The sequence below is a fragment of the Quercus suber genome, unplaced genomic scaffold (assembly GCF_002906115.3).
Source record: "Quercus suber isolate HL8 unplaced genomic scaffold, Cork oak 2.0 scaffold_70, whole genome shotgun sequence".
In the NCBI taxonomy this organism is placed as follows: Eukaryota; Viridiplantae; Streptophyta; class Magnoliopsida; order Fagales; family Fagaceae; genus Quercus; species Quercus suber.
In genome coordinates this window covers 1,783,492-1,809,405 of record NW_027069535.1, presented here as the reverse complement: position 1 = coordinate 1,809,405, position 25,914 = coordinate 1,783,492, and the positions used below count along the sequence as shown (strand labels likewise).

At 30.9% G+C, this 25,914-nt stretch overlaps 3 protein-coding genes across 4 annotated transcripts; all 3 read right to left on the bottom strand.

Moving 5' to 3' along the window:
- Positions 1-355: 355 nt before the first annotated feature.
- Positions 356-5,580, bottom strand: LOC112003916 (protein ROOT HAIR SPECIFIC 17). Its single transcript, XM_024036138.2, has 10 exons — positions 5,069-5,580; positions 4,912-4,977; positions 4,736-4,826; positions 4,530-4,606; positions 3,787-3,875; positions 3,488-3,671; positions 2,767-2,948; positions 2,163-2,265; positions 1,736-2,067; positions 356-1,366 (listed from the first exon to the last, which is right to left on the bottom strand). The coding sequence occupies exons 1-10, from the start codon at positions 5,507-5,509 to the stop codon at positions 895-897; spliced, it is 2,037 nt and encodes a 678-aa protein (XP_023891906.2). The 5' UTR covers positions 5,510-5,580; the 3' UTR covers positions 356-894.
- Positions 5,581-15,757: 10,177 nt separating this feature from the next.
- On the bottom strand, positions 15,758-18,450 carry LOC136067398 (probable mannitol dehydrogenase). 2 transcript variants are annotated; one of them, XM_065773186.1, is made up of 6 exons: positions 18,349-18,450; positions 18,008-18,142; positions 17,787-17,900; positions 16,902-17,391; positions 16,275-16,428; positions 15,758-16,174 (listed from the first exon to the last, which is right to left on the bottom strand). In XM_065773186.1, the coding sequence occupies exons 2-6, from the start codon at positions 18,073-18,075 to the stop codon at positions 15,969-15,971; spliced, it is 1,032 nt and encodes a 343-aa protein (XP_065629258.1). In that variant the 5' UTR covers positions 18,076-18,142; positions 18,349-18,450; the 3' UTR covers positions 15,758-15,968. The 2 variants fall into 2 exon arrangements, with proteins under 2 accessions (XP_065629258.1, XP_065629259.1); XM_065773187.1 differs by lacking the exon at positions 17,787-17,900.
- A 6,931-nt stretch (positions 18,451-25,381) lies between these two features.
- Positions 25,382-25,825, bottom strand: LOC136061109 (probable mannitol dehydrogenase). Its single transcript, XM_065773209.1, has 2 exons — positions 25,687-25,825; positions 25,382-25,587 (listed from the first exon to the last, which is right to left on the bottom strand). Exons 1-2 carry the CDS (start codon positions 25,823-25,825, stop codon positions 25,382-25,384), a joined length of 345 nt encoding a protein of 114 aa, XP_065629281.1.
- Positions 25,826-25,914: the final 89 nt, after the last annotated feature.

Sequence of the window (25,914 nt, the reverse complement as noted above, 5' to 3'; positions counted from 1 at the left end):
ACAAGTCTTGGATTAAAAAGTAAAGGCAACAATGAAAGTACAAGGATTCATAAAATAAAGTGGATGTCTTTCACATTAATTTCAATGATTGTCCAAACCAAGTCCCCAAAATTTCATGGTAATCCGAGAATTCTCACTCAACTGAATGATGGAACCTGCTCTTTTTTCTTTTTTTGATAGATATGGAACCTGCTTTTTAAAGAAATAAGTTAAGAGCAGCACATCCAATTTAAGTACTTTCAGAATCATATTTTTACAAGAATTGAAGCACACACTAAATAAAGTGAAGTCTCTTATCATCTTGGGTTGTCCAGCTTCCTAAAACAAGACATGCTTTTATATGGCATCACTTAAAAATTCTAAACCAAACATTTTTGATATATACATATCCTTACAAAATTATGGAGAGAATGAAAGAGAATTAAAAAAAAAATTATATATCTATTATAAAAATAAAAAGAACTAAAGGGAAAAATTTAGAGCCTAAGTTTTAAAACCAATCTAAATCCCTTTTTCCATTTCCCTTCCCTTCTATAATATAACTGCCCCGGCCTTACGGCAAGAATCCTCAAATAAAGCAAAACATTGTCCTTAGCCACATGCCCACATATCCTAGTTGTCAAATGTACAAGAAGTTCCTAAATCTAAATATAGGAGCAGCTCATCCCCATGTGCAGCCATACAAAGAAACTGGAAACACTAATTTGCTCAATTGCCAATGGCTTTATGTACACAAATTGCTTTCTCATGAGAGGCCACTTAACCTGAAAAAGCTGCCCCATTGAAGCAGAACAGGGAAGAGGGAACAAAAGGATCCAAAGAATTTGTAGAAAAATTGGGTTAGGTAAAGCATATAACTTATCTCAATGGGAAATGAATGCAGTCTTCTTTATTTTAGTCCGAAAATAACTCTTCGGCTAATTCTGGTAGCTCAGGTTTAAGTGAAATATTAGGATCTGATTCTGTTCCGTTGGGGAACCCTTTCCCTTGAAGTGTATTTACATTCTCCATATAATCCATATCGGACCATTCTAGCTCATCCTCCATTGACTGCTCGTCTGTCACATCACCAGAATCTTTATTTGTGTTATCCTCCTTGACACTTGTATTGTGATTATGAGTTTCATTTTGGGGAATCAAAACCACCTTGGCCTTTTTCCCGGACTTCTCACATATGCATGATAGAGGGTTCTCATGAAACTCACCCGTGCCAGGCTTCACCTCATTTGGCTCTCCCATGAAGCCAATCTGAAAAGTTCGAACTTTGGAGGCAAACTCTACCCATGTCATGTTATTTCGGTTCATGAACAACCGGTACAGCTTTTTAGCATTTGGATGGATTGTTGGTTTGTGCCCAAAGTATCTTCTGCATAGACAAGCATGTTTATGTTACTATGTATAACCAGGGAACAGATTTACCTTTCTCATCTGCAGTAGAGATAATAAAGGTGTACTTGGAAGCAACAATAAGAATGACATACTCTATGGACCACTAGATTGATCCTTATAAGAACAATTTAAATGTTCTGAAAGTTCAAAAGGTGAAGGTAATTTACACACAAACTTCAACTATATAGTATATATATCTTCTCTGAACCCATAGAACGCCTTCCCCTGGCAAAACCATGGCACTTTAATTGTTGCAAAAACCCACTTCAATTCTAAGCCAATTTCATGTTCTAAAACTAAATAGCATGAACAGAACCAAAAGACAATAACTATATAATTAGCATACCTTCGCCCGGCTAACATTCTAGCCATATTGCCATTGTTATTGGTGACAAAAACATCACTTTCATCACAAACTATGAAGTCTAGCGCAGCCATACGAGAAGAAAATGATGAAAATGGAGCCAACTCCTCCTTGGTGGCTATAGTTTCTTTTGAATGAAAATTTGGGAAGAGTGCTTTGAGCGGTGCCAATGTCTCTTCACCTCCATATACTTCACCTGATGCCACATACAAGTGAACATCACTTCCAAAACCCAATGCTCTTAGCATAAGACCAACTTCCTCCGGAGTGAGTGGGCATCGTCCATGCCTTCGAACTTTGTCAGGGTTTCTTGTCTGCATATCATGCCAAAATAAACATCTCAATAATCAGACAGGCCTAATCCACTAAAGAGGTTGAATAACCTTTTCTAAGAATAAGTGAGTCTCACATGTAAAGTTTTCCACCTCTTCCGTACTTCACCAAGTTCAATTCTTTCTTTTTCTCCCCCACCATAATCGCATCCAGAAAATGCAAGCATATCAGGTTCAAACCTAAAGCATGAAAAAGCAATTTGCATCAACAACATTTTCCCCTCTACTTCTAAAACCTTTGATATATAAAGAACTTGGGAAAGGCCTGTCTCTATCCATTGAAATATCATAACAAACACGCATCATATACTCATCCAAAAGACCATATAAACAAACTACTCTTTTCTGAAAATATTGAGAAATTCACATTTATTCCTTGGGTATCATGTTCATATGAACTCAAACAATACAAATTCTATTTTTGGGTTTGCTGCACTACACCTATTGTTATGCAAATAGTTACTACAGTTGGGTGGTTGTACATAGTTGGGTGCAGTGTGCTGCTGGTTGTTGTATTGGTGTTAGTATTCTATTTTTTCTAATGAAATGACTGATTCTTAAAAAAAATTAAAAAAAATTAAGGGAGACTAAAAGAGTCAACTAACAGTCTAACATCACAAATGAGAGAAGCTTTGCAGACGAAATATATTCAAAGAATGGTTGGAAACTATCTGTACATACCTCAAATGCAGGGCAATGAAATGCTTGCTTTTCATCCTCATCCTCCCAACCAAATTTTTTCCCATTTCAACAATAGAATCGGTAAATGTTAAAGCATGGTAGTTAACTCTACATCTCAGCCTTTGTAATTGAGTACCCAACTTGTTTGAAAGCCTGTAATCAAACTTAGAGAGCCGAACAGCCTGCAGCATCAAAAGGGTAACCACAAAGTGTTAAATAATTATGGAATCAAATAACTGATTCAAGAATAAAAAATCATTTACAGGTGTGTACCTCAATTCTGAAAGTATCTGTCAAAACATGCTGAAATGTCTTTCTTTTTTTTTAAAAAAAATTGAAGTAAAAATTGCTAAGCAAGAAATTAAAATAAATTAAATAAATTATCTGAGAATGAAAGAAAGGTAAATCCAGAGAAATCAGTCAGGCCCTTAAAAGCTGAATCCATGGAAGATACAATACTAGAAAAAGCATTGCTAAAGATTAGCCAATTAAGTAGGCATTTACTATGTACAGTAAACAAAACATACTGAGACAGGAAGAAATGTTATCTTCCATTGGAAGATTTTGATTCTGCATATTTTTTTTAACAACAATATCTATCGTTCTTGTTAAAGGAATCAAAATATCAAATATGAAAATTTTACAGCCTTAAACAATGTCCATGACATTCAATGAATTGATTATAAGATTCACTACTTTCCACAAAGAATTGAACACTTACATGCTTTTTTATAAGAACAGGCAGAACACGGCTCTGGTAGCATTTTGGATTACACTTCCTTGGAACACGCATGTTATATGGACTCAAGACTTTCCCTCCGTTTGGTGGAATCTCTTTAACGATTTTAACATCTTTTGAAAGAAAGGAGATAAATTGGTCCACATCAAAGATTTCAGCAAACTCACTGCAGCAAACACCAGATTAAATGAGTTTGACAGCCTATATATATTTTCTAATTTACTTATCAAACATTGGGCTTGAAACTAATTCTTATTTACTTATCAAACATTACAACAAACCTGGTATCCTTCCAAAAAGATTTCTGATCCAGTTGGGGAACAACAAGAGTAGCATTCAATATGTAAGCTGCAACAACAGCATCTGTTATCTGCAGCAAGTAAGGTAAAAATCAAAAACTAATTCAGCAAAATACCCATCAAAATCATGGCCCATTATGTCTCTGGATTCATTCTTGAACACTGAAAACAATAACTATTCATTCAAAACCATGAATCTCAGAAAGTTACATGTAAACGGGGTTTCACTTAATTCACTTACCAACCCAGATAATATTTTTCATCATTTATTATTTTATAAAAAAAAAAGTCAAAATTGGAAATTTAGAACCAGTCAAAAAACAAATCTAATTGACACAGTAAACATCGCCAACACAAAGATGATGTACTACTACTGTACAACATGAATTGCACGGAAAAAACTTATCAAAAACTAATACAAAACTCTTATCTTCGATTCATTTCTTAATATTTTAGCTGCAATGAGCTGCCCAAGTCAAGCCAAAGTCCACATTTAACACCAGAAGAAGCCGCAAAAAATCAATTAAGTAAATGACAAAGCCTAATTTTTTAATCCTTTTGAATCTAATCACAGGATCCTACATGAAATTTCTCAACAATCACACCAAAGTCAGACTAATTCAAACCTAAAGCCTACATCGAAATCAAATTCGGCAACTGAATCTTATACTAATAAAATTAAAAAATTAAGGAAAAAAAAATAAAAAAAAAAAAAAAAAACTCACCCCTGTTCTTTGTTGATTCAAGCCTCCACTAGCGTCAATCAACAAGTACCGATTTGGAATCGTTTTCACATTAGCCCCTGCAGAATCAAAAACCCAGAAGAAAAAAAAAAGGCAGCCTTTAGAGTCCAAAAAATCAAAAAGTAGTCCGATATTGAACGAGTTGAAAATCAGATAAACTTGAAGAATCGGAGTTCCCGATACAGTACTTTCGAACTTATCGCTGGCATTACTGCAACCTCTATACAACTCGGAGAAACTCGTTCTCCACAAATCTCGGTCTAAGCTCCCTCCACTTGCCTACAAAAACAAACCGAATCCGATATCAAAAAAACCGAAACCGAATACCGAAAATTTGAAATACAACAGACTCTAATATCCGTACCGGTACGCTGAAAGCTGGAAAAGGATCCGAATCCGAACCCGACCGGAGCTCCACCGCATTGTTAACCTGAGCTCACAAACACAGAAACACATAAATACACAAAAGCGAACGAAATGAAAAACCGAAACGACGTCGTTGAGAGAGAGAGGAACAGTACGGAGTGAAGGTGGTCGTGGTGGTGGTGGAGAGGGAGAGAGAAAGCGGCGAAGAGGAGGAGGAAGCAACCGGAGATGACGGAGAGGAGAGGGAAAACGTGGCGGTGGAGACGCCGTTTACGACGGAAATGGTACATGAGGCTGGCCAAAACGACGCCGTTATGGTGGTGGTGGTGGCCGTGGCTGTGGCCGTTACTGCCGCTATTACTCAACCTCTTCTTCTTCTTCATGACTATCTCCGTTTTGGTTTCTGTGTCTGTGAAAGACAGATGAATAGAGAGCGGGATTGGCTTTGTGTTTGGGTCTGCAGAAGAAGAAGAAGAAGACGAAGAACATCGAACAGTCTGATGATTGTGACTGTGAAGAAGAAGCTCGTTTTGTATTTGTTGTTGGTTTTCTTCTTCCGTCTGTGACGCTGTCGTCATGGACGACAGCGTTTCCATATAAGCTTTCCCCCACACCCAAACAAAATTCTTACTATTAAAAAACTACTTTCCCAATTTCTTTTTTTTTTTTTCTTTTTTCAGAATCAGGATTTAAATTTACAAAAACCCTAATTCTCTTAATAAAAAAGAATGGATTAATTTTTCAAATTTATTTTTACAACTACATTTGATAATAAGAGGGTAAGAGAATCAGGATTTGAATTCAGAAAATCCTGATTCTCTTAAAAAAAAAAAAATTTAAAAAAGAATGGACTACACTGCTGAATTAAAATGTGCTATCAAATTTTTTTTTTTTATTTGACGTTGGTGGAAAACTAAATTGACCATAAATAAATTTGGTAGCAAAAATAGAATTTGAAAAGCTTCTATTTTAATTAAGAGGGAAAAGATAGAAAATTTTGAGTTTTTAAGAGTTAGAGATGAGAGAATCAAAATTTGAATTCAGAATATCCTCATTCTCTTTTTTTTTTTTTTTTTTTTTTTAATTAAGAGGAAAAAGATAGAAAATTTTGAGTTTTTAAGAGTTAAAGATGAGAGGTTATGAAACTAATTTGGATAAGATATATGTGTTTAAAAATCAGATAGATTTACGTAAATGTAACTAAAATAAGATGAGATTGGTTAGCAACAAATTCAACTGAGAATCAATGACAGTGATTAGTGAAATTAAAAAAAATTGAGTAATGTTCACTCATAAAAATATAATATTTTAAAATGTATTTATATTACTTTTTTATCAGCAATTTGTAAAATATTTTGTAAAATAACTTGTCTCACTAACATTATTCAAAGAAATTATACTCTTAATTTTTTTAAATAATAAAATTGTTACTAATTTTTTAAAAAAAAGTTTTTATTTATTTATATAATAGTAATAAAATAATTTTTAAAAAATCTAATTTCTGAGCTTAAGTGGGTCCCATCCTCGAGCGCGTAATTTTTTTTTTTTTTTTTTTTTTTTCAGTTGGTGTTTTGCTTAGGTGTGATTACTCAGACCTGGGTGTAATGTAGTATACTTGGATTGCGATTCAAATGAATCTTTGACCGTTGTTACTTACTTGCTACGTGATGCAGATAGATTTGCTAAATCTGTATTATCCCTAAAATTTTAGTTTACTAAATTTCCATCCATGCATTTAGAATATTCTTCACCTACATTAGAAAACTTTTCACTATCTATTATAATTTTATCCCATAAATTAAGGAAATTTTTCTCATCAATAGATTTCCACTCTGACTATTAGTTATGATCCACCTAAAATAGTAAAATTAACACAAACGAAACACAAGATAATGATAAGTTTTTTTTTTTTTTTCTTTTTTGGGTTGTAAATAATTAGTACTTCTAGTCTATGATTCTTTAAATAGGTCAATGTTTGAGTCTTTGACTTGAAATCAAATGAAGTTAATTAGTAAAACTAAAAAAATAAATGCTAATTACTATATTACTAATTTTCTATAGATTTCCTTCTAAAAAAAAAAAAAGTCTATAGATTAAATTATATATATAAGATAAAAATAAAAACTCTTGAGTTGTATCAAATTTTAGATGAAAATTGTGGGTTTCAGTTAGTTTAACTGGTAAAGTTTTTTATGGTTGTATAAAAGATTTAAGATTCAATCCCCGCTTACACCAAAAACTGATTGGTGTCTTGATTTAATAATAAAAAATTATTATCAAGAATGGACGCCATAAATTAAAACCTTTTAAAAAATAGATGGAAATTACAAATTAGAAGAATGTTCAATTTCCTAAGCAATAAAATTAGAAGAAACTATTTTATCATTCTATGCTTAAAAAGGACAACTACAAAATGTCTAGGGTCCACTGTGGTAGTGGTAGATGATAGATATTCTAGGTATGCTATCTATTTCATTTTTTTTTTTAAAGGTATGCTATAATTCAATAAGGCTTTGGAGTCATTGACCTTTTGACTTGATTGTATTTCACTACTTCTACCCTTTTTTTCTTTTCTTTTTTTAATACTATTTTTACCTTGTGAGAACATTTTCCAATTAAGATCCTTGCCCTTTTTGTCTAAATAAAAATTGATAAATGATTATATACTTTGAACTAAGAGACTCTTAGAGCCTCGGCATCCTCATCTAAATAAACGACTATAGGATTTGGGATTGAATCCCTTTAGAGGAATACTTCCTCTCTTTTTTTGAGTGTGAAAACAAAATAGAGTAATATTTTTTTAAAACAACTTTTACATGGTCAATAAAAAAAGAAAAGAAAAACAAGGCTTCATTGCAAAAATATTTCTTGGCATTTGAATCAGTTACAAAATCATTTATTGGAGTTTCAATTCTTCTTTATAATTTTCTTTTATGAACGGAAAAAATCAAATGACCATCGACACGAATTAGTTTGTGAGTCTTTTTAATGGTTAAATAATATTTGAATTAACTATTAACGAAAAATAAAGAAACAAATTATAATTGAGAGTTGAGACTGTATGAGTACATATACACAAACTCTTCCCAATCTTTATATTCCTTCCCGGCAAGATCTTTGTTGCTGTTTTGCTCTTCACGTGTGTCTCACGTGTTTAGGTGACCTCCCAGTTGCTTTAGTCTGTCGAGGCAGTCATGTCCCCCATCTCCTACAAAAGCGCGTGTGTTAAACTTCTCATCATAGAATGCCAAAATCGCCGTCAAATGGTTAAGACCGTTGCTACACGAGCTTAAAAGCGCGTGATAATGAAATTTCGTGTTTACTAGTAAATTCATTGTCGTTTTAGGTTCACACTAATAACGCTTTACGATGTTATTTGGGGAGGTTAGGTGCCTGCTGTTTTGTCTCAATGCGTCGTATTTTGACGTTTCAAACTCCTCTGTTTTTGGTTTTTGGCTTCAGCATCATACATAAAAGTAAAACGCATCAAAAACCTTAAACCTTAATTATCACACTAATCAATGAATGGATTCTAATATTTGGTCGACTTAAAATCTGTTTAAATATCGCTTATTTTTTAAAATTGAAAATACTATAGTAAAATAATTTTTAAATATGTAAATAGTGCCATGAGACCTTATTTTAAAGTTAAATTTGCGTTTTTTCATACTTGCAGGTCTTATGAACAGTACACATGACCCAGCCAAAAAAATGCAGACGCACGGTCTACCGCTATCCAAACCCAGCCTTACAATATTGTAACTCCACCGTTAAAATTACTGCTACAATTATATTCATGTCCATTACCTTTTGAAACGAATAGGTTTGATTATGTAACACCATCCATATTTAAAACAAACATTCACTATCATTGTTTTAGTGTCATTTAAACTTATTAATAATGTAACAACATCTACATTATGTTCTTTCATTATATATATATATATATATTATAAAGAAGAATTGATAGGATTTTATGAATATTAAAGGATTATAAATTTATAATATGATTTGAAATTACAAATTTACGATATATATGTTTCATGGATTTCTATTGGTGTATGAGGTTTCAAATTTGATCACAAGTCCTTTAGTTTAGAACAAAATCCTTAAACCTTAATTATCACACTAATCAATGGATTCTAATATTCAGTTGGATTTGAATATTTTAAGTTTGTAACTCCACCATGAAATTACTACTACAAATATATTTATATCTATTACTTTTTGAAACGAATAGATTTGATTTTATAACGCCACCGATATTTAAACAAACATTGACTATCATGGTTTTACTGTTATTTAAACTTATTAATAATGTGACGTCATCCAATTAACTCTTTTCTTTCATTATTCTTTTTTGTTTATGAAATGGATCGATAGGATTTAATTTGTAAATTTTAAAGGATTTTACATTTATAATATGATTTGAATTAAGATATATGTTTCATGTTGCTTGCATCTTATTTTCAATTTCACACTGGATTTCTTTCGATGTAGGAGTTTTCAAATTTGATCACAAGTCCTTTATCACTTCAGTTTTATTAGAAAATAATACATTTTTTTTTAACCAAGAGAATCAAGCTTCTTATTTATTTTTATTTTTTTGATAGGGGTTAATTTTATAAAGGAATAAAAAGAAAAACAAGTTTTTGAACATAGGATTCAGATTAGACGATCAAGATGTAGGTGGGTGCACCAAACATTACCTGTCACAAGAATATTGAGAGTGTAAATCATGATTCCTTCTTAATAAAATATAATCTTGGTGTTAATCAGATGATTAATAAGGATTTTTTTTTTGAAAGCAGGTGATTAATAAGTTGGTTAGCTGAATAGACATGCAACTGTATAAAATATTGTGCCTTGCACCTAACGATTTGGCTAGATTCTAAAGAACATGAAGAGTGGTTGAACAAAGAAGAAGATAAAGCCATTTTCAAAGAAAGAGAGTGATGGTGATTACTGATGACTAGTATTAGTTCGAGAAGACTATTCTCTATGATTGAAAATGAAAGAAAGCTGGATATGGAAAATGTTTTTTTTTGGGTAATTGTTGATTTTAGAAAATTGTGTGAAGTGCTTTAAATTTCGTTTTGAAAGAGGAAGGAGAAGCTTGAAAAATTCAATACTACTATTTAATGGATGGTAGGGTCAGTTGGTCTTGCATGGACAGCATGGTTACCAAGCAAACACCATTTTAGTCTTTTAATAAAAAGATTGAATTCTAATTTTCGTTAATTAATAAATGACTATCTAGTTGTTAAGCAAAAGAGCACAGCAAACGTTATCTGGGTGAGGAGGGAATTGGGAAAGGCAGGCCTAAAGAAAGCATATTTGGACCTCTAATTAATTTAGAGAAGGTGTGTATGTTATATTTGTTAGGAAAAAGTTAATGAATGCTCTAAGGGTATTTGTTAATGAGTCATTTTAAGCAACTTTTTATGAGAAAAAAAAAAAGTAATTAATGTTTTGATAGCTTTTTCAATTTCCCATAAAAGTTTTATAAAAACTTTCCTAAAATTGTTTATTAACAATTACTCTAAAAACACTCGTTAACATGACCCTGTTTGTTATGCATAACATGTCTATCGCACAATATATGAATCCTAATGGGTTTTAATTAGCTTAATTGGTAAACTTTTCTCGTCGAATAAAATATTTAGAGTTTAAGCTACCGGCTATGCTAAAATCTCACTGGTATCTTATCTTAATGATAATAAACAATCATTATGGAGAGATTGAAATTCTTATCTTTTCTGTTCCATACAATGTACATGTTGGATGAGATAATTATTGGAATAATTTGTGAGTTGCTTATATGACTACTAATTGACCAGAGTGCCCCACATTCTTTCATAAAAGGCTTATTTTCATGTTTAAGTTTTCACTCAATGATGCTTTAAAAATTCTTAAAGGACCTCATGGGTGGGGTTGCAACCTCATAAGTTGACATAGAGAATCATGGTTGCGTCACTACAACATGGAGTTCTTCTTTTCCATTTTCTTTTTCTTTTTTTGGTTTCCCTTATAAGGGATTGATGTTCACCATTTCAAACGAAGCAAACATGTTGATGTGGTTTTGATGGGATTATTGCAGGTTTAAAGGGATATTGATATTATTTTAGTGATGGTTATCATGATTCCTCAATTATCTTATGTTGCAAGCCTTTGGGGTTTCAATCATTTCTATCCCATCAAATTTGTTGGGCCATTCCTTTCAACCAATTTTACATATTTGTAGCAATAGAGACACCCATCCTATAGAGTGCAGATTTCCAAAATGACCATTTTAGGTCAAAATCATTGACTTTGATTCTACATCCATGAAAAGTGAATTCTTAACTACCAACCACCAAGACTAAAACAAAATTAATTTTCCCATTCCTGTTCATGCTCTTTGTAAGCCAAATGGCTTATGTCATCCTTATTTTCAACTATCAAAGCACAAAAGCTAATCATTTTGTGTCTTTTAATTTCATTCTTGCTACTCTCAATCTCTCTCTCTCTCTCTAGGGAAATGAAAAGTTCCATAATTTGTCAACATTCCTTGGTAATAAATTATTTGGATAATTTTGGATTCATCAATAAACAGTTGAACTTCTTGAATCTTAATGGGTCAACTATTGAATTTCCGAAGTAACTTTTGTTAATTGCGAAGGCTAAAAGTAACTATAGTATTTATTTTCCACTTGAGCATTATTTATTGGAAAATGCTAAAGAGTGCCATTAGGACACTCATTAACAATCAATTTAAAGAAAGTTTTTATGAAAAAAGAAAAAGTAATTAATATGTTGACAACTTTTTTCATTTCCCATAAAAGTGATTTTAAAACTTTCTTAAAATGGATTATTAAGAAGTGCCCTAAAGGCACTCGTTAGCGTGACCCTTATTTATTTTATATTCCCTTGAAAGAAACAAGTTTGAGTTATTTAATAATACCCTAAACATTTTTTGACAAATAATTAATGTCTAGGTACTATATATAAATCTCTCTATATTAGTATTATATTATGTGCCTTGTGGCTGAGGAATCTTTTCTTTTTCCTCTTGGTCCAATGATGTCGACCCCTTTCTCAAACTTACTTTCTTTCAGAAGTTAGATCTTGAACTTTCCCATTCTAAACACATAAATTCAGAATCCATAAATGAGTAAAATAGAACAAACAAGGGTGTTGTTTTCTTGTGCCTTATGCTAGTTTCTTAACATCATATAGTGTACACCCATCCTATAGAGTGCAGATTTCCAAAATGACCATTTTAGGTCAAAATCATTGACTTTGATTCTACATCCATGAAAAGTGAATTCTTAACTACCAACCACCAAGACTAAAACAAAATTAATTTTCCCATTCCTGTTCATGCTCTTTGTAAGCCAAATGGCTTATGTCATCCTTATTTTCAACTATCAAAGCACAAAAGCTAATCATTTTGTGTCTTTTAATTTCATTCTTGCTACTCTCAATCTCTCTCTCCCTCTAGGGAAATGAAAAGTTCCATAATTTGTCAACATTCCTTGGTAATAAATTATTTGGATAATTTTGGATTTATCAATAAACAGTTGAACTTCTTGAATCTTGATGGGTCAACTATTGAATTTCCGAAGTAACTTTTGTTAATTGCGAAGGCTAAAAGTAACTATAGTATTTATTTTCCACTTGAGCATTATTTATTGGAAAATGCTAAAGAGTGCCATTAGGACACTCATTAACAATCAATTTAAAGAAAGTTTTTATGGGAAAAAAAAAGTAATTAATATGTTGACAACTTTTTTCATTTCTTATAAAAGTGATTTTAAAACTTTCTTAAAATGGATTATTAAGAAGTGCCCTAAAGGCACTCGTTAGCGTGACCCTTATTTATTTTATATTCCCTTGAAAGAAACAAGTTTGAGTTATTTAATAATACCCTAAACATTTTTTGACAAATAATTAATGTCTAGGTACTATATATAAATCTCTCTATATTAGTATTATATTATGTGCCTTGTGGCTGAGGAATCTTTTCTTTTTCCTCTTGGTCCAATGATGTCGACCCCTTTCTCAAACTTACTTTCTTTCAGAAGTTAGATCTTGAACTTTCCCATTCTAAACACATAAATTCAGAATCCATAAATGAGTAAAATAGAACAAACAAGGGTGTTGTTTTCTTGTGCCTTATGCTAGTTTCTTAACATCATATAGTGCTTACATAACAACATCTAAATCATTTTCAATGGGCTGTTTTGGCTATTTTAATTTCGATTTGGAAAATGCTAAAGTCACAAATTATTTTACAAACTTACGATGTGATGAATAATTATTGGCAAGTAAAAAATAATATTAGCAGTGAGTCCATATAAAAATCAATAATAATTTACCATGTCAATAATTTGTAAAAATATTATAAAATAGTTTGTGTTTATAGTATTAATCAATATATTTTTGTTAACATTGACATTCTAATTCTGCCCAGTTTTAGTACAATTCATGATGATAATAACAAGTTATGAAAAAAAAAAAGCTACGAAAATATTTATGTCCTTATTTTAGTATTTGTTTGAGAACAACTTATTTATCTAAAAACTGAAATTGAAATTTTTTTACTAAAAGTATTGTAAATAAAGTTAAAAGGTAACTGAAATAGTACAGTAGGGTCATGAATAATACAAAAAAGTGTAACGAGACTCATAAATAAATAAATAAAAAAACTGAATAGTAAAAAAAGTTAATTTTTTAAGCAATCTCAAATGCACATGTAGTAGTTTTAAGGGTTAAATTAAAATTTGCTGAATTGCATGTTACCGTATAAGTCTATAAGACTATGGCTCCGCCTGGGAGGAGGGAATGGAATGGAATAAAAAGAATAATTTTAGAATATTCTTTCCTTCTCTTGTTTGGGAGTTTTAATGGAGAGAATGGAGTTTTAATGGAGAGAATGGAAAGTCCATTCCCTTGTTTGGGAGTTTAAATGAGAGTAAATGAAATGGGTAGGAGGGAACACTCATTCCTCTCTATCTTAAAACCTCAAATTTTCATTCCCCCAAAAATTGGGAGGAATGGGAGGGAATGAAATTAAATTTAATGACTTTTTCACTAAAACTCCCAAAATACTCCTGTATATTCAACCATTTATTTTAAAATAGGGGTCTAATAGTAATATTGTCATAAAATGATTCAATTCCATTCCCTCCATGTTGTTCCCAAACAAGATTACTTACATTCCATTCATTTTCATTCCTTCATTTTAAAACATCCAGTCAAAGTTACTAAATTCTATTCCATTCCATTCTTTTCCATTCCTTTCCCTTACTTAAATACATTCCATTCCATTTTATTCATTTCCATTCCCTTATGATCATCTCATTCCATTCCATTTCATTCTCTAATAAACTTCCAAGCGGAGCCTATAAGTACGGGCTTATTCACGAGGTCATGTTTAATTAGTAATTAATTATCATATTCTCACTAGGCCAATAAATCTTTTTTATTTTATCTTTATTAATCTTCTCGTAAGAAACAAGTGAGAGTTCCTTTATAAAAAAATGATTTGTTGTCCTTGGAGACCCTGTTGAACACAATTTTTTATTTTTTATTTTTTATGGCTTCTAGTTCAAATGTTGCCTATAAAAGGGCTGATTTGTTTCAATTGTTTTTCACAGATTTGTTCAAATTGTTTAGTATTGGCATGTGGTGCTATGAGTTTGAGTATGTGGTAACATTAATATTAACCCTCAGACATGAGAAAAAAAAAAAAAAAAGAAGGTAAGTTGACTTCGGATCCAAGTTATATTGTTTATCATTAATCCCTCATTCATTAATAGTAATTAATATTATTAGCGTAAAACCTAATTAATTATAGGACAGATGGCTAATTTGAAAAATTAAGTACTAGTAACCACATGGGTATGTCACGTGAAATTTTAAAAAAAGAAAAAAAATGATCATTAGTTCTTGATAGAGTTTCTATTCAGCATTTCAGATTGAGAATGAGTCAGGCTCTCGGTTATCTCAGTGTATCTTATAGCATAGGGTTATTGTAAGATTTTAATTGATTTTATATTAAACATTATATCAATACCACAACATATCACAATTTTTTTAATTTTCAACTCCAACAATGTCTGTGATTTCAATTTAGACAATAGTATGTTGGACCAAGGAATGTTGAAGCTTAAAAAAACAGCCCAAATTGAAAGCCCATTGGTTTAAACTGATAATTTGCACACTAGTTCAATGAAAACCGTATGTGTTGTGTGCTATTCTATTGCTTGTGGCAGTTTAGAGTAATTTTTGCACTTAGCAAAAAGATTAAGACAACGATTGGGGCTCTTGAGACGAAAGCAAAAGCTTTTGAAGCCCGTTTTCAATTTGCTAAAGATATGAGTATTCATGATTTTATTATTGAAAGTGACTCTCTCATTATTTTCAAGGTCTTAAGTGACCTTTCCCCTCTCCTACTTCAGTTGCCCTCAATTATTTATGTGATGTTGTCCTCTATGCATGATTTTTGTAGATTTCATATTTCTTATGTACGTAGACAAGGGAATCGTTTTACTCATTTGTTAGCCAAACATGCTTGAGGCGTTATTGAATTTTCTGTTTGGATTGAAGAGAGTCCTTATTTTTAGAACAAACTCTTCACCATGATGTACTGTTACTTTTTATTCTAAATAAAGATTGAACTATTCCCATTAAAAAAAAAAAAAAAACTCTTTTAGCATGTTAAAATAGCATAGTCTTTTTTTTTTCCTTAGTATATTTGTAATTAGAAGAAACGTGCCTTTAAAAATTGTTAGTAAGTTGGCAATGAAACTAAATTTGACATTTTAACATAACACAGATATATCCTTATTAAAGGGAAAAAAAAAAACAGATAAATCCTTATTATCGAGAAGTTAAATGTAAACTCACAAATGTTATAGTCAAACAACAAAGAATACCCAAGAGAAGTACAAATTGGGTAACAAAATCCAACAAGCTAGATCTAGTACATAGGTAAGGACCACAAAAATGTGTAACTATAATTTATACTACATAAGAAGCATAACTAATTTAAGAAGGGGCACCAAGGACTCAAAATGAAGAATTTAAGGTGTTTGCAACATCAATGACAAAGCGATATTTAACGTCACCCTTGGCAAGCCTTTCCATGGCAGTGTTCACATAGTCCATAGGAATAACTTCAATATCTGCTATAATATTGTGCTTTGCTGCAAAATCAACCATCTCCTGTGTCTCTTTCATTCCCCCTGCAGCGCTACCACCAATAAGCTTCCTTCCTGTTTAACCATGTACAATTAGAAAAACAAGGAACCACTAAAACTCGGGAAAAAAATGATCATCTTCATTCGAAATAGACCCTTAAAAATAAACATTTACCCATGATTAAAGGAATATATGGTATTTCAGGAGCCTCCGTTGGAACACCAACTGCAACCAATTTTCCATTGGTCTTCAACAAATTAATCAATGGCAGTATAGAGTGAGGTCCTGAAACTGTGTCGATGATACCATTCATTGTGCCCATAGCAGCCTAAAAAAAAGTATATAGGGTTGAATCTCGGTTACACAAAAAAGCAATTCATAGTATCTTGACCTTATAATAAAGTGAAATCATCTCATATTTATATAAAAATAAATTGAAAATTCAAACACCACATTTTATGCAATTGCAATTGGTCCAATCATTATGGTCCAAAAAAGTGGATTCAAAAAAAAAAAAAAAATGCTATGATATCTCCTGTTTTCAGTACATGCAATGAGCCTCTGATAACAAGTGGATCTTATACACTTATGGGCTTACATATTGCGAGAGAGCCCGATGCATTTATCTGAGGCAGCTAATAATCATTCCAAAATCACAAAGTAAAATGCATCTATGCCCTATGCTTTGCTTGAAGCTCATTTTTTTGACGTGTGTTGTATGCAGATTTGGATATCAATAGCATATCTTTGAGTGAGATATCTTGTATTAGTTCAAAATAAGAGCAATTAGTTCTTAGTTACCTGTAATTGCTCTTGGTCATGACTAACCAAAAATGAATCCACCCCAAGCCGTTCCACTGCTTCATTTTTCTTGCTTGGAGAGGTGCTTATTACTGTGACCTTCATTCCTAGAGCTTTGGCAAACTTCACGGCCACATGACCCAATCCACCAAGCCCAACCACACCCAAATGTTGACCAGGCTTACAAAGTCCATAGTACATCATGGGACTGTACACAGTAATCCCAGCACACAAGAGTGGAGCAACACCATGTAACGGCAAACTATTTGGAATTAACACTGCAAAATGCTCATCTATGACTATGTTTTCAGAATATCCACCAAAGGTTTTTAAGGTCCAAATCATTTCTGGGCAATAAACTTCCAAGTCCTGTTTGCAGTTTTCACATGAGCCACACGAGCCCACCATACAGCCCACACCGGCCTTATCTCCAACTTTGAATTTTGTGACATTGTGCCCAACCTTTGTCACCTCACCCACAATCTCGTGCCTATAAAAAATTGAAAAACATTTATAGAAAACAAAAACTATGATCCAATATCTCACTAAAGAATTCTTCAACAAAATATGACTCTGGCAGATTATCATGTCATTCTACCAAAAAAGTATCTTCTAATAATTATATCAAGTCACTTATGTAACAATCTAATAAGTGAATCTCGTATAATTCAATTTATATATATATAAGTAATCAACAATTCACTTTTCATAATCATAAATCAAACTTTCAAATAGGTTAAACCATTAAAAGTAACCTTTTAAATCACACATGCATTAAATTAAAGAAAAAAATAAAATGAACATTTATTTTTAATGTAAATATGAAATGAACATAATTGTCAAACAAAATTCACACAAAATTTCATAAACATGTTGAAAGATTACCCTGGGACAAATGGATAGCTGGTTATTCCTGCTTTATTCTTAGCGAAATGAAGGTCGGAATGGCAAATCCCACAAAAAAGTATCTTTATGGTGATATCATTGTCGCCATTAGCCCTATATAAAATACCAAGTCAATGCCATGTAGCATTTGCGCAATTTAATGAGCTTATAAACTCTTATTGATAAATAATATCAAGTAGAATAAATAAGTAAATAAGTACCTTCTCTCGAAGTGAAAAAGGGAGAGAATTCCTGAAGAATCTCTAGCTGCCCATCCATATGTGTTCATTGTTTTTTCTTCTACTGCTGATACTTTTGACTATTCTTCTTGTGTTTTGATTAGCTAAAAGGGTATGCTGAAAATTGACAAAAATATGATTGTACTTAAGAAAAAATATGGTTTAAAAATTGTAAATTAACAAATAAACTAAAAAACACTAAGCCTTTGAGGTTTTTCATTTTGCACCAAGAAAACAGTCTTTCAATAAAAAATCTAAAACTTAAGGAACTAAAATGAAATTAATCCCAAATTTTATAGATAAAAAGTGTAATCTAAACTCACCTTTTTTATATATATATATATATATAGACAGAATGGTAAGAGCTACTAATCTAAATGAACCTTGATTATAGATAGTTGATGGAAATGAAACTTATGGTGATCAATAGAAGAGTCTCTGGTGATGGGTTTAATTTATAGCATACCATAATGTGGGCAGCAAGAAATGTGAGGTTAGTAACGTATTCAATATTATCACAGCAAAGAAAAGAATATTAGTCAATCATGCACGCATAATGGTGGCCTTTTCATCAACTTTTCTAACAAGTAACCAAAGAAAAAACTTTTCAAATCCATCCTAGAAACTAGAATGCAATAGCAGGTTGAAAAGTCGAACCAATTGCACGTAGGTTTTCATTCACTTGGTTTTTTTGCTTAGGGGTGATTATTCAGAACTGATGTAATATACGTGAATTTGTGATTCAAGTTCAATATGATAGATTCTAACTAAAAAAAAAAAAAATCAATATTATAAATTATTTTGATGGCACCAGGACAATATTTGGGCCCAGGCCCTTTACCATATTGAGAGTAGCTCACCAATTCTCAGCCCTGCCTACTGGTTGGACCAAGGCTTGTCCAAGATGAAAGAAGCCTCTGCCCAAATTCAGAGCCCATTCCACAATTAATCTAACAAAATGCACACAGCTTAATCCACAATTCAAAGGAACTTCTCGGCTAGACCGAACAAGATTGAATAAGAAACAGTATCAAATTTGAGGTTTTGGTATCCAAGAACCATGAAATTCAACTCTCTTTTTTTATTATTATTTAATTTTGGGATAAACTATTGCATTGCATGTTAAGTAGTATATTCCTACAATTTCACATTTTGATTAACAAAACAAACTACTACTCTTAAGTCTCACCACATTGGTCAATGATGTAACCTTGTAATCCAATAGTCGAGTTAATTTTGTTAATTTTTTTTCACTTACAGGTTGCAACAAGTTAATAAGTAGATAATGTCCGATATTTGTGGTTTAAATCTCTCATCTCCCCTCTATCTACCTATAATTTTAAAATTTAAACAAATAAATAAAACCAACAACACGCTTAATTTCTTCAATCCTTTTGGTCTGTGATTAAAATAGTTTATTACCATCAATCATATTCCAAACAAGGTACTTTCTTTGAGTTGATTAAAAGTATTTATATGTATGGCTGTGACTTGAATTCCCGATTTCATTCATTCATATTTATTGAATTTATTTATAATACGACGATGAGATCGTGAAAGTGATGACAAACATTAGAACATTAGGAGATATAAATGCTAGCAATATAGAAGGGAAACATTTGGTGTCATAATCAAGTGAGCCAAATCAGTAAGCATATTGTTCACCAACCCTGGTGAGGAAAATTTAATGGAGTTGGTATGAACTATGAATCTTTGCAATCATTAATTTAATCGACTGGCCTACTACTATCTTGGTGCTTTGGTCTCTATGGTAGGATCATTATGTAGCTTTTTTTTTTTTTTTTAATTACATGACCCGTAAAGTAATTAAATTCAAACCAATTTCTTACTTATTGAATATACTCTCCAAACATGGAAAAAATTGGCCTTTGCCCTTTTTAAAAAAATAATCTAGCATTTTGCCCTCTTTCTCAAACAAATTAGGAAAATGTTTCTCTTTTGAAAATTGATTTTCTCAAAATCGAGTTAAACCTTATAGTGACATTTTTAAAGAGCTTATAGTGACGTTTTAAGGACTTATAGTGGCGTTTTGTAACTCGATTTTCATGAAATTGAGTTATAGGTAAAAAAAAAGAATAAAAATTGCATGTAACTCGACTTCATGGAGATCGAGTTACAAAACGCTACTATAAGTCCTTAAAACGTTACTATAGGCTTCTTAAAACACCACTATAGGGTTCCAGATTTTTTTTTTTTTTTTAACTTGATTTTGAGAAAATCGAATTTCAAAAGAGGGACATTTCCCTAATTAGTTTGGGAAATGAGATAAAATGCTGGATTTTTTTTTGTTTTTTTATTTTAAAGGGGCATTTGCCCATTTTCTCCCTCAAAACATAGTCTAAATTTCTTTAGCTTAACTATTTAGTTAGTCATTTAGTTCAAGTTCCAAAATTTCTAATTAAATCATATGCAAGTTCTTATGATTTGAAGTCATAAATTTTTTGAACTTTGAGTACAACTTTTAGGGCATACTTTAGAGTTGAGACAAGCATCTATAAACTCCTTTATTGAATCCTTCTCCTTTCTACTTCCTATTTATCAAAAAGGGATTTATACGCCAATGGGCACACTAGCTTTAAGCTTGCTATTCCTCATAAGCTTACAAAGTCTTAGCTTCATCTAATTCTATATCTCATTTTTGTTGCGAAATGGGCTCTTTTAGATTCCTTAGATTGATTATCATTTGCCAACTTGAATTCCATTTCAGATTATGGAACCCACATACTGTAAGACGATACATAACATAATTTTTAGTAGGATAAGCCTATATATATATAGAAATAGATCTTTGTTGGGCCCAATTTTTTTGTAGTAATTTATATATTTTATTTATCAAAATTAAAAATTTTAATAGTTTGGACTCCCAAAAAAATATGTATTCCCCCCTCCCCCTCAAAAAACTCTTTTAAGGAACTAAAAAAAAAGTTTTATTTTTTAAAAATGTAGTATCTCATGAAAACTAAGAAGATTACAAGTACATTATAAAAATAGTATAAAAACCCCCCACTCAAATTCATTATTTTACCTTCTCCCAAAAAAAAAAAAAATCATTATTTTTGTATGAAAGTAAATGACTAATCTTTTGTAGTTCTAAAACAGTTATATTTAAGGTATATGGCTATAAAACAAATTCATTGTCAAATCTAAAACATAACACTATTTGAAAAGATTAATAAAATATTAAATGAGTTTTAGTTTTTGTCAATCCAGTTTCAACAATGCACTTTTTGAACTATGTAGTCCACGTGCTTAGTTTTTATAACTTTCTAGACTACTCATATATTTTTCTTCAATTTATGCTATTTTCTTCTTATTTTCTTGCGTTAAATTTGTTGAATTTTGAGATAGGAAAGAGTGCAAAGTTACATAAGAAGTCAATTGAAAAGAAAATCAAGTTTTTTTTTTTTTAAAAGAGAGATTGATTGGAATGATAATTTTCTAAAATGATTATTGATTGGCATGTTGCTTTAATATATGCGGGTCAACTAATTGTTATATATGGTTTAAATCCAGTGAATTTCACAAATTTGTTAATATTGTGAGGGGTAAATGAAATTACTTTTTTGAAGTAAAAATTCAAATGTTTAAGATGCTAAAAGTTTCATTAAATCAAAAATTATCTCATGTGAATTGGGTTAAAATGATATATCATAATTACAATATAAATGCTTAATTTAAATTCAATTTTTTTCCAGTAATTTATTTAAAATCTATAAGACTTTCAACTATATAATAATATATGAATTATTCCATTTCATTCCTCCTAAAATAGTAATTAATAATTTTTGGCATATAATTATTGTAGGTTTGGATTCACGTTTTGAGTTTTGCGTTTGCGTTTTAATCTTTTTTTTTTTTAAGCCGCGTTTCAATGGGACTTGAGCAGTTACGACTACTATTCATGAACAGTAGCCGCAACTTTTGACCAAGTCTTCCGTGAACAGTGCATCCGTGTACTGTTCATGAACCCACAAACTTCACTTTTGAGTCACTTTTTTATTAAAAATGGGTCACATGATACTATTTACACATTTAAAAATTATTTTGCTACAATGTTTTCAATTTTCAGTTTCAGCAAAATAAGTTCTATCCAAACGGACCCTTAATTATAGAACAGATGTCTAATTTGGCAAATTAAGTATTATTAACCACATGGGTATGTAACATGAAATAAAAGATATAAAAATGAGCTAAGCCAACCAATCCTAGCCCAGGTCACTAGTTCCTGATTGAATTTCTATTCAAGTATTCAACATTTCAGATTAGGATTGAGTCAAGCTCAGTTATCTCATTGTTTCTTATAGCATATGGTTATTGTAAACTTGTAATCTTCTTTTCTTTTTTCTTCTTTTTAGAAAGAAACTGTAAATCTATATATTACTAAAAGTTGAAGCATAATGTTTAATGCTGTTACTCTCACATTGTGCCACATCAGCTACCACATCATTTTTTTTAAAATATAATTTGTCCTACAATTTTAAAATGGTTTTTACAATTTTCAGCCTTATAAATGCAGCCCACTACTTATTTATTTACTTCCACTATCACTCTATAATAAATCTGTATAATTAATCCAACCCACCTCTTATTTATTTAGTTTCACTATCAAGCCCAACCCAAAACCTTTTCAGTTCAGTTTTAAAGTTTTGTGTAAGCTTTTTCAGCTTAATGAAAAAAAAAAAAAAAAAAATACCAACAACGTTGAAGCCTATAATTTTGTGTGTGTGTATGTTTTATTTATTTATTTATTTAAATTTTCCTATAATTGTTTTTAATATTACATTTCTCCAATCTTTCTCTCTCGCTTACCATTTCATCTCCCCACTACTTCTTCAATCTTTCTCCTCCCTTACCTTTTCATCTCCTCACTACCCTTTACATTAATATCATTATTTCTCTTTCCCTTAATCTTGCTTTATTTTTGTCTCTTCTTATTCACACTCTCTTACTATAAATTTGTCACTATTTCTTCTATTCTATGCATAGTTTTCCCTCAAAAAAAAAAAAAAAAAAAGGTTCCCTCTCTCTCTCTGTCTCTAAATTTTTTGGTGGATTTTTTTTATTTTTCTTGCGTCTCTACTTTAGGTTGATAATTTTTTATATTCTTTAAAACTCTATGTTGGGTTAGTACGATTTAGTTTTTTTTTTTTTTTTAATAACTTGTTGTTGTTTTTTTTTTAATTTTTTTTTATTCTCTTTAATTGTTAAATGTTATACTATTGCGTTGTAAAGAATTAAATATAGCATATAAAAATATAATATTATTCTATTACATAGTATGATTTGGATAATTTGCTATTTATTCTATTACATATCATGATTTTTTATAGTACTCAATTTAGATGTTAAACTATGAGACTATACTAATTTTTTTTTTCTAATTCTTTTGTAGTGGGCAAAGTACTCTATAATGCTATTTATTTAAAGAAAAGCAAATGTTAGCCAAATGAAAATAATCAAATAGGTGACAAATTTTAACTTTTGCAATTTTATTTTAATAATTATTATTTTATAACAATGCATGTATAGAAATTTAATTCTTAGATTTTGCTAATAATTGTTTATTTGATAATATGTTTTTGGTGGCCGAAATTATAATTTCTACAAAGAAAATAACCTTAATAGATTATCAAAAACAAAATTTTATCCTAATATTGGTTCAATTAATCATAGTTAAGTTTTATTAAATTTTTTAAGTTTATATTTTTTTTGGTGTTTAGGATTGTTTCTATATTACATTTATGATTGTTCTTATAATAAATAAAAATATAATTATGAAATACATTACTCATTATTAGATTAGTTTAAATTGTAAATTTTTTTTCAATAAAACTACCATAAAATAATTATCACACACAACGCGCGGGTTCGCGGCTAGTATTATTAAAAACAGTAACTAAATTGGCTCGAATTACATAATAAAGATGAGGTGAAACAACTTTCATCTACACACATAAACCTATGACATGTATTGCATGCCAGCAAGGTTATGAGCAATAAAGTTGCCCTTATGACATACATGAAAGAAGCTGATACTTTAGATTCCTCTACAAAAAGTTGGACATCTCAAATGAGTCAAATCAAGTGACCAAAAAAAAAAAAAAAAAGTGACCTAAAGAAGCCAAAGGAGGAGCTGGGTCTCTTAATGAGTCAACAACACAGCTTAATGAAGTGAAGTGATTTTGAATGGACATTATATCAATACCACACCAATCACCATATCAGAATTTTTAAGTTTCACAGGCTCTTCCTGGATTGTATATCTTTTGTTTCTTCTTTTAAATAAAGTATTTTTTCAGCCAAAAAAAAAAAACTCCAACAGTGTCCTGTGATCCTAATTTAGACAATAGTTCTAAGTCTCATTGATTCTCAGGCCTGCCAACAGGTTGGACTGAGATTTGTTGAAGCTTGAACAGTTAATAAAAAAAAAAAAAGGGCCAAATTGAAAGCCCATTGAGTTCAATTGATAATTTGCACCCTTGTTTCATGTATGTGTTGTGTGTTATTCTATTGCTTGTAGTAGTTTTTCCAACAAATTCTTTGGATTAATTATGTCATAAGGATACCCAACAAAGGTAATGCAGAAATAGGTACTTCAATGAAATTACCAGTTTGTTTTCTTATGAGCATTGAAATTGATTTGATTCTATATAGATAATGCATAATCAAATTGTGTTTGAGCGTGTTAACAAAAGCATAGTCCTTTTTTTTTTCTTAGTATATTTGTAACTAGAAAAAATGTGGCTTTAAAAAATTCTAATAAGTTGGCAATGAATTTTTTTCTTTTTTTGGAAAAGAAATAATAGTAAACTTTATTTATTGAAAATCACGTTATATAATGGAAAAGAGAAAAGATGGACATTGTTCTAACCATACAAAAGTCTATTCATTCTCTTTTGCAACACCTAGCAAGAGTTAGAGTAGTACAATTACAATTTAAATATACACTAACAAAAGAAAAGTATGAAAACTTTAGCAAATAATGAAAATATCCTCTAAAATCCAAGCAGTTCCAGAGGACAACTTATACTAATAATTTTCATGGAGAGTAGTAAGGTTGAAGAACACCCATGATAAATCCTTATTAAAAAAAAAAAAACTCAAATAAATCCTTATTATCAAGAAGTTAAAAGAAGTTAAATGTAAGCTAACAAATATTATAGTTAAACAACAAACAATTAAACAATACCCAAGAGAAGTACAAATTGGGTAACAAAATCCAACAAGCCAGATCTAGTACATAGGTAAGGATCACAGAAATGTGTAACTATAATTTATATTACATAAAAATCATAACTAATTTAAGAAGGGGCACCAAGGAGTCATGTCAAGGACTCAAAATGAAGAATTTAAGGTGTTTGCAATATCTATGACAAAGCGATATTTAACATCACCATTGGCAAGTCTTTCCATGGCAGTGTTCACATAGTCCATAGGAATAACTTCAACATTTGCGATAATATTGTGATTTGCTGCAAAATCAACCATCTCTTGTGTCTCTTTCATTCCCCTGGTGCCGCTACCACCAATAAGCTTCCTTCCTGTTTAATCATATACACTTAGAAAAACAAGGAAGCACTAGAACTCGAAAAAAATGATCCTCTCCATTTGAAATAGACCCTTTAAAAATAAACACTTACCCATAATTAAAAGAATATATGGTATCTCAGGAGCCTCTATTGGAACACCAACTACAATGAATTTTCCATTAGTCTTCAACAAATCAATTAATAGCAGTATAGGGTGAGGGCTTGAAACTGTGTCAATGATACTATCCATTGTGTCCATGACAGCCTAAGAGAGAAGAATTGTTCATGCTTATTTCATTACCAATTTTAGATTAAGATAATTTCCATAAACTAATAAAG

What these genes read in the sequence shown, in the direction of transcription:
- LOC112003916 (XM_024036138.2), bottom strand. Translation starts at nt 5,509, where the DNA reads ATGGAAACGCTGTCGTCCATGACGACAGCGTCACAGACGGAAGAAGAA. An exon ending in TGCCAGCGATAAGTTCGAAA is followed by an intron (nt 4,607 to 4,735) that starts GTACTGTATCGG and finishes TTGATTCTGCAG; the next exon opens with GGGCTAATGTGAAAACGATT. An exon ending in TTCATTGCCCTGCATTTGAG is followed by an intron (nt 2,266 to 2,766) that starts GTATGTACAGAT and finishes TTCATGCTTTAG; the next exon opens with GTTTGAACCTGATATGCTTG.
- LOC136067398 (XM_065773186.1), bottom strand. Translation starts at nt 18,075, where the DNA reads ATGAACACATATGGATGGGCAGCTAGAGATTCTTCAGGAATTCTCTCC. An exon ending in CTTTTTCACTTCGAGAGAAG is followed by an intron (nt 17,901 to 18,007) that starts GTACTTATTTAC and finishes TATTTTATATAG; the next exon opens with GGCTAATGGCGACAATGATA. An exon ending in ATATATTCCTTTAATCATGG is followed by an intron (nt 16,175 to 16,274) that starts GTAAATGTTTAT and finishes ATGGTTAAACAG; the next exon opens with GAAGGAAGCTTATTGGTGGT.
- LOC136061109 (XM_065773209.1), bottom strand. Translation starts at nt 25,825, where the DNA reads ATGGATAGTATCATTGACACAGTTTCAAGCCCTCACCCTATACTGCTA. An exon ending in ATATATTCTTTTAATTATGG is followed by an intron (nt 25,588 to 25,686) that starts GTAAGTGTTTAT and finishes ATGATTAAACAG; the next exon opens with GAAGGAAGCTTATTGGTGGT.